Source organism: Anthonomus grandis, chromosome 5, assembly GCF_022605725.1.
Source record: "Anthonomus grandis grandis chromosome 5, icAntGran1.3, whole genome shotgun sequence".
Taxonomy (NCBI): domain Eukaryota; kingdom Metazoa; phylum Arthropoda; class Insecta; order Coleoptera; family Curculionidae; genus Anthonomus; species Anthonomus grandis.
The window spans coordinates 4,875,820-4,884,075 of record NC_065550.1 but is presented as its reverse complement, the minus strand read 5'-3'; the positions used below and the strand labels follow the sequence as shown (position 1 = coordinate 4,884,075).

General features: G+C 35.0%; 1 protein-coding gene across 1 annotated transcript; it reads left to right on the top strand.

Moving 5' to 3' along the window:
- The first annotated feature begins 145 nt into the window (after nucleotides 1-145).
- On the top strand, nucleotides 146-1,267 carry LOC126736372 (uncharacterized). The gene is made up of 2 exons (XM_050440697.1): nucleotides 146-546; nucleotides 616-1,267. The coding sequence occupies exons 1-2, from the start codon at nucleotides 218-220 to the stop codon at nucleotides 1,250-1,252; spliced, it is 966 nt and encodes a 321-aa protein (XP_050296654.1). The 5' UTR covers nucleotides 146-217; the 3' UTR covers nucleotides 1,253-1,267.
- Nucleotides 1,268-8,256: the final 6,989 nt, after the last annotated feature.

Here is an 8,256-nt window from a genome sequence, read left to right as displayed (position 1 = left end):
CACTAAAAGGTAAGTATTAATAATGCTTATATCAAAAATCAGACCTATTTTATGTTATATATTCACTATGGATATAATACGAAAAAAATTATTATTAGAAAGCAGGCCATGGAATGCAACAAAACAAATGTCTACTCAAATTATAAACATTCCTCAAATTGTCAATAGTAAGTTGTCAAAAGTTTTACGTTACTTGAGCATTTTTTGTTTTTGCAAAATGCGTTTTACGAACGATGAAGCTGTTGATTTGCTTGCGCTTTATTTTGAATGTCTTCAAAATGCTGCAGTAGCAAAAAGAGTTTATGCTGCTCGTTATCCAAATCGAAGTCCTTGCGATGTTAGATTTTTTCCCCGATTAGTGGCGAACTTACGAGCCAATGGTAGTTTTCGGCCTAGGTTTCAACGGCCAAGAATTAGAAGAAATGTGGACAATATTAACAGCGTACTGGGATATATTGAAGGAAATCCTCATGTTAGCACAAGAGCATTATCCCTTGAATTAGGCATATCAAGAACAACGATTCAAAATATTTTGAAGGACAATAGGTAAATTCTAATAGCCATCGCCATATATGGATTTATTTAAGTTCAGCTTTTTTTTTAATATATTTATAGAATGCACCTATATCATGTTAATTTACATCAGGCATTGGAAGAAGCAGACTTTGACCGTAGGTTGGACTATTGCCATTGGATATTAGGCATGATACGCGAAGACAGAGATTTTTTATTTAAAATTCTTTGGACCGATGAAGCTACATTTAATAGTGACGGTAGAGTCAACCTGCATAACATGCATTATTGGTCTGCAGAAAATCCGCATTGGTTGCGTGAAGTTCAGCACCAAGGCCGCTGGAGTTTAAATATGTGGTGTGGTATACTTGGAGGCGACATTATTGGACCATATTTTTTTGAGCAATCTCTAAATGGCAATGTTTTTTTCGACTTTTTGGTAAATCAATTACCGTTGTTGCTGGAAGATGTGCCACTGGAAGTCCGGCAAAATTTGTTTTTGCAGTTGGATGGTTGTCCAGCACATTTTGCTAGGACTGTGCGAGAGCATATTAATAACATTTTTCAACAGCGGTGGATTGGAAGAGGAAGCCTGTTTCCAAGGCCTCCGCGATCCCCAGACTTAACCTGTCTTGATTTCTATTTATGGGGGCGGTTAAAGGACATTGTATTTCAGACTCAGCCTACGACTAGAGAAGATATGAAAAACCGCATTCGTAATGCAATGCATAGAGCGTGATGGTCAGCATTTCGAGCATTTACGGGGGCATTAAAACCCTTTCTTTTTAAAATCGGTCCTTTATAGGGCCACAACTTACATTATAAAAGAAATTTGAAATAAATTATTTTGTAGTTTTTATAAATATTAAGGGATTTCCATATAAAATTTTCTTTGGCCTAAATTTTAGGTTAGGATGAAGATATTAAGATGCGGTTTTCGCAAGCATATTTAGGCGTCATTAAGCTATTTTTTTGTATAAAAAAATTTATACCATTCAGTGGCGAAGCGTACGAGTAGACAAGGTAGACACTGTCTACCCAAAATTATCCAGTTATTTGTCATTCATTTATTACGTAATTATTTCATGTAATTGTTGAATTAAAATTTTAAAAAAATAACACAGAACGTAGTCGCTCTCCTTACTATTATTATATAGTATCTAAACGGCTATAATATCTATCTATCTATAATATCTAAGGCGCGCCCCGCCTGACACACTAATTAAAATAAAAATGCAGGGCTGACACCCAATTAATGTATACGAGCCCCAGGAAAACACATTGATATTTGTCTTCCGAAATTTGGAGCATTTAATCGAACCAAATATGCATCAAGCAGGTGACGGAGGTCCGGCCGCATCAGTATTCAGCCTATTACGTATGCAAAATTTACTCGCAAAAAGACATTCGAGCTTTTGTCTATCGAAGTCGACCAGCTATTTTATTATGCTGTTGAAGGTTATTGTTTATGAACACGCTTGATCTGGTCGACCGCAATACATCTCCGCATTTGGTGGGGCGCGTGCTATAGTAATTTAATAAATAGTATTTTTATTTTTGGATGTATAGAAGGTTATTTTATGAACGACTGTTCGATATTGGCAATTGTATTTTAGTTGTGTTTTTTTTGTAAGTAGTATTTATTTTTATCTATCTATCTTTTTATGCTAGTAGTAATTATTTTTTTCTTTTTTATATCACTACATAATTTTTCTCTTTGAGTTAATATTTCATGCGCATTCATTCTCTATTTTATTAAAGTGAATAATATTGAATACACATTTTTTTCTAATTAACGATTTTTATTGTTTGTCTACCCGAAAAAAAAGTTCACGCTTCGCCACTAATAACATTGCATTTAAGTTTTTTGAGAAAATTAGTCATTTGTGTCAGAAAGCCAAAAAAAGCCCTCTAGCGGCGAGATGTAAAATAAAAAAAACATGAAATATAATAATATTCGTAGCTTAATAATAGCTCTTTTCAACTAGCCCAAGTTTGGCAAAATCGGCTAAGGCGTTTTTAGTATACAGGGTGTGTTTTAAGCCAACTTTTGAACACCCCCCACCACTTTATTTTTAGAGATACAGCAAAACTATTCAAATAAAAAAGGTTTGGATTAGTCTCTACTTTAATAATCAGTTATTTTTTTGTTAGGTTATTTCAGCAAAATTTACAAAAACATCAGTTTTGTAGATTCAAGATTGCAGTTGCGTCCCCTAGCGGCCATTTTAGAAACTTAAAAATATTTTCCAGGTCATTCTCTTGGCCATTTTAGTCATAAATTTTTTATCGCAAGCTTCTACGGTGAATAGTTTCCCAGATACAGTACCTCGCATTCTTATTTGGCCACCCTATACAAACAGCTTTTTTTTACACAGCACATAGTTTTTTTAATAAACATTATAATTTAACAAAAATAAAACGAAAATTTTTTTTCTAAAAAAACTAAATAACGTTTATTTCTTAAATAACAAAAATATCACAACTTTTTGGGAAAGTTAGGAACTTGAAAACTATATAAACATAAATTCTTAAAATTAAACATTCGTAGAAAATAAGCACACTTTTGTATAATGGATTGCACAAACAAGTTATTCTTAAAACTAAACTAAACTTTTTAGTTTCTTTATAAAATAAAAAAAAATATCAAAAGCCTTTTTGGCAATACAACTACCTAAAAAACTAACAACGAAACATAAAATCCAAGCTAAACATAGTTCTTTAAAACGAAAACTTTTTCAAAATTGCCATCAGATAAAGCATGCCTCCTTGGATTATTAATTATTGTGGCAAACGAAAATAGTCTCTCAACGGGTGCGGAAGAAGTAAGTGGAGTATTAAAACATTTTTTTTATTGTCGGGTAATCTTCAAGCATATTTAAATTTGTTTGCGAATCACTAATATACCTTAAATACTCTAATTCGGCTTGGTTTTTAATTAAATTTGCTTTTTCCGAAAAACTGGATTCATTCTGAGGATAACTTGTCCACGGAACGTTCTCAGCAGCATCAGGTGCTTCAGAATTATCAAAGTCAAAAAAATTATGTACAGACTCACAAGCAATCCTTTTAGAATTTTCATCTATATTTTTTTTAATATCAATAAAATTATTTGCTTGGTTTACCACCATTTTTTCTATTGATGTTAAACTTGGAGACAAAGGGTATATTTTACTAATAACATTATACCAGCGTAATTTAAATTGAGGGTGTACAACCGAAGCTATAATAGCGCTATGTACTTGTTCGTCTATTGTAAAAAAAAGTTTAAACCTACTTTGCAATCCATCGAGGCATGCCTTAACTAACGGCGATGTGAATTTGAAATTGTTTTTTGCTTGTCTAGTTTATTTTTTAGTGAAGCTAAACATGGGAGCAAAAGACCATAAAACGTATTACTTTCGCCTTGCAACACATTTAAAGCAGCTGCTAATGGTTCCATCACTTGACAATATTCTTCCAAATATAAAAGTTCGTTTTCAAAAAAATAATTCTTTAAATTTAACCGTTTAAACAAATCAATCATTTTGATTTTGTCGTTTACAATTTTTTTAATGGAATCATAGTACGAATTCCAACGTGTGGCTCCAGGAAAAGAAAGTGTATGCCCTAGAATTTCTAAAATAACCTCTGAAGATTTCGGAAATGTCGCTTTCTTCCATAATGAATTGCATTTGGTCAATGCCTGCGAGTGTCTTAATTTTAAAACAGAGTTGCCATTTATAGCTTTATTGCAGTCAGTAGTGCAAATTAAATTAATAGTGTGACTTGCACAGCCTCAATAACTTCACCGTCATACCCAATGATTTCAAATGTAATTTCCTCAGCGTCTTGATCATCAAAATTCTTTTCATCAGACCCACTCCCACTACCTTCATTAATTTCGGTAATATCAAAAAAACTATCTTGCATATCAATATTAAGCATACCAGGTAGTGTAACTCCAAATTCTTTAAAAGACTTAACAAAATTTGACCCATTATCGGTGACAGTTGCAACGATTTTATTTGTGTCTAATCCGTATCTCATATGTATATCTACTAAGATACTAGCGATTCGATCGTATGAATGAGTACCTTTAAATCTCTGACAGGCCAGGACCACTTATTGACGGCTAAAGTCTTCATTTATCCAATGGCAGGTAACCCCAATAAAACTTCTTTTTTTTCCTGACCATATGTCAGCTATGTCAGCCGTTGTACAAACATATTGAATATTCAATAATTTGGATTTTAATTTTGCTTGCCTTTCTTTGAATAGTTCTGAGATACGTCTAGTCAAAGTGTTTCTGCTACCCAATTCAAGATTAAATCCATTAAATAACTGTCTAAAACTTGGATTTTCTACTATTGATAATGGACTCATGGTGTTAATTACAAATCTAATCAGTCTATTTTCGAATTCTGTTTTATTTATTGTTTTTGGCCCTTGTTGTCTTGCAAAATATCTTTGCAAAGTAGTTTGCTGCTCAGCTGCAGAACTAGTTATTGAATTTTTTAATTTATTTTCCTTTTTGTTTTTATTTTTAATTTTATATTTAATATACTCTGTATAGGCATTCTGATGAGTTGTTCTTAAGTGTTTGACGAAGTTGGTTGTGGTTATTACGGAACCCTTTATTTCTTTAATTTTTGGTTGGCAACTTTTACAAAGCGTCAAATATGGTTAAAATCTATAATTTGTTTGACCTAGAGAATAATTTTTATTTAAAATCATAATGCTCAAAAATAAAAGTAGTTCTTACCTCAAAAAATTTCCCGTCCAGAATGGCATTTTTTGCAATTCTTTTTCGGATGTTTTGCAGATTTATTATTAATACGACGGCGTCTTGTTAATAATAAACTTGTAATTCAAATATAAATGTGTAAAACTTGGAACTAATAATGTTAATAAACTGTTTTATTATTCGAATCGGATAGGTTTTTTACATCGTGACACAAAAATATTACTAGTATTATTAACACGTACAATTGTAAGCATGAGTTAAAAGGACTCTGAATTATTTATGAATATAAGTGGTTTTCATTGTCAAAAGTGTTATGGACACGAATTTATCTATATTAGAATCTGATTTTGTTTCAATTGTTTGAGTGTGGTCAGTTTCCCTTGGAATATTAGTCGAAGGACAATTGGATAAAAATCAATTCATATAAACTGCATTAGTATAGCCCATTGTAAAAGGGAACAATCAATTCTATTCACTAATTCTACATTTGTCTCCTTTTTATGGATTGAGGCTAATTTAACCATGCAGCCAGTTGCATTCTTGTATATATTAACATCTATTTATCTATTTTATTAGTTAAATTCGATTCAGAATAAACCTTCATCCATCTTTTAAAGAGTTGTAGCATAAAACATTTTTATTTGCTTCAATCTACAATCACCATATAATTAATTATGATTACTAGCTTCAGTCTATTTTAACATAAATGAGACAAGAGCACACTCTTTAAGCCGGCAGAGTGAGCTTTTTAATAAGACCCAAAGGAATAGACCACGGATAGATTTATAGGATAATATAAGATGACTTGGGATAATATGAGGTAAAAATAAAAATTCAATTTAAACTAAATACTGTAGCGTTTTTCCCGTTCGTTAGGTGTAAATTAAAACAGTCAACCACGATACACTCACACTTGTGAGTGTATCGTGCAGTCAACTAATTTATTTACACACTTCACGAAAATGTGATCACTCGCGACTACTTGAGATATCTATTTACAACTATTTAAATCTCGCGCCAATATTCCGACCTTCACTGAACCGGCGATCCGGTCCTTATATATTCGACAGAGCGCTGTTCTGGGAGATTTCCGCTAAGCTTCGAGAAGTCGTGCGGTGTACCACTTGTGTCATTCCGGAATGACGGAGAATCGGCTGGTTTCTCGGTGCTGGGACACTGCCTCCTCCTTAAGCTCATTTCATCCCAAAATTATTTCAAAAATATCGATCTCGGCAAAAGGTTTCTCTCATGCAACTATGGACGACATTGGGGAGTATAAACAGCACGCCTGTAGAATCATCCTCCAGTCCAGGTTCGACATGACCTGCGAGTTTTCTTCCCATCACTATTTGAGTCAGAGACTCCTGTGCTTTCAGGGAAAATTTCCTAAAAAAATAGTAAGTAAATTTTTTCCTTAATAAACATAAGCAAAGTCTGTGCGTATTTGTTTCATTTTAATTGAATACCAAATTGTAACCTAAGTTTTAAGGAAAATTGATAACTTTGACAACACTGTACATTAATTCTTAGATCAGTAAGCTTATGGCATAATTTCTCTCGAAAGACAAGGGGCTAGGTTGCAACCCTCTTGTGTCGATGTCAAAATTTCATGGCTGCACAATGGCCGTATGTCAAAATCATGAACCCTAGAAATTACGACGTTCGACGCTTATACTCGGCTCTGTATACAGCGAGTCGAAAATGGGGGCGCACGATCGTTTCCCCACTCGTTCTGTAGCACTCTACTGCACTCTTCTGTAGCAATATTATGTTTATAGAGAAAAGCCATTTTCAGCGTGGAATGGTTCTTAGCTTATATAGGAGCATCAGAGACTATACAGTGACGTCTCCTGATCAGCACCAAATGTTCGCTGTTTTTATGTCAAACATGCAACAGCAATTCATGCAGTCATTCTCCTCTGCTCCGCAACTCGCTTAATGGCTAACGCCCCACGTTTCAAACCATCGATCTTAAAAAACGCCTTTGTCAATATCAACAGTATTTTCAGAAAAAAGGCGGAAATCCAAAGGTTCCTCGAAGATCACGCCCTTGACGTTCTTCTGATTCAAGAGACGTTCTTAAAGCTCCAACACCGTTTCTCCCTGGCTAATTAAAACGTCATAAGGAATGACAAGCTAGACGAGAGAGATGGGGGGGACTCTAATAGCTATCAAAAAATCAGTCCACCACTTTCACTCCCCAAACCCAGATCTTGAAGAAGGCGACTTGAACGCCAAGCACCTTGATTCCGGATGCAGGCGCCAAAATCCTAAGGGTCTCCTCATACAGGAAATGGCAGAAACCATTCCATTTAATGTATGGCCCTACTCACGTCTCAACAAATGGTGCACCAGATATACTCGATATGTTCTTCTATAAAAATATTTCCATACCTACGCAAGCGCGGTCCCCCCTATTAACGAGGGCGCGTTACGGCCTTCGTTCTTTTCCAAGAGTAAAAAAGCACCTGCCGGCCATCTGAAATAGGGAACCACCAATCTCGGCTGGTCCGCTCAGGCCCGTTATTTAGGTATAATTTTAGACCGGAATCTGACCTGGAAAAAACACGCCAAGGCCCAGACTGGCAAGGTCAAAGGCCAGCTATCATCCCTATACTCCCTCCTCCACCCCAGGAACAAATTGTCACGAAAGACCAGAGATTCAGATCTACCAAATGTACATGCGTCCAATTATCACCTACGCCTCCCCCACTTGGGCAGACATCCAACCTCGCCACATGCAGAGGCTCCAAGCAGTGGAAAACAGGCCTTTCTGGATTATGTCAGGCGCACCATGGTACGTGCTCAACACTTACATCCTGCGAGATCTCCAAGCTCAACCCTTGGTAGATCACCTGACGAATTTGAAAGACAAGTACCTGACTACTGCTCTGGAGCACCGCGACTCCCTGATCCCTTCTTAAAAAAAAACATCTTCATTTAGATATATGTACAGAGGGACGTTTAATTTTGTATTTGACAAAGTTCTGTTAATCACCACCAGCTAAACTCACTTT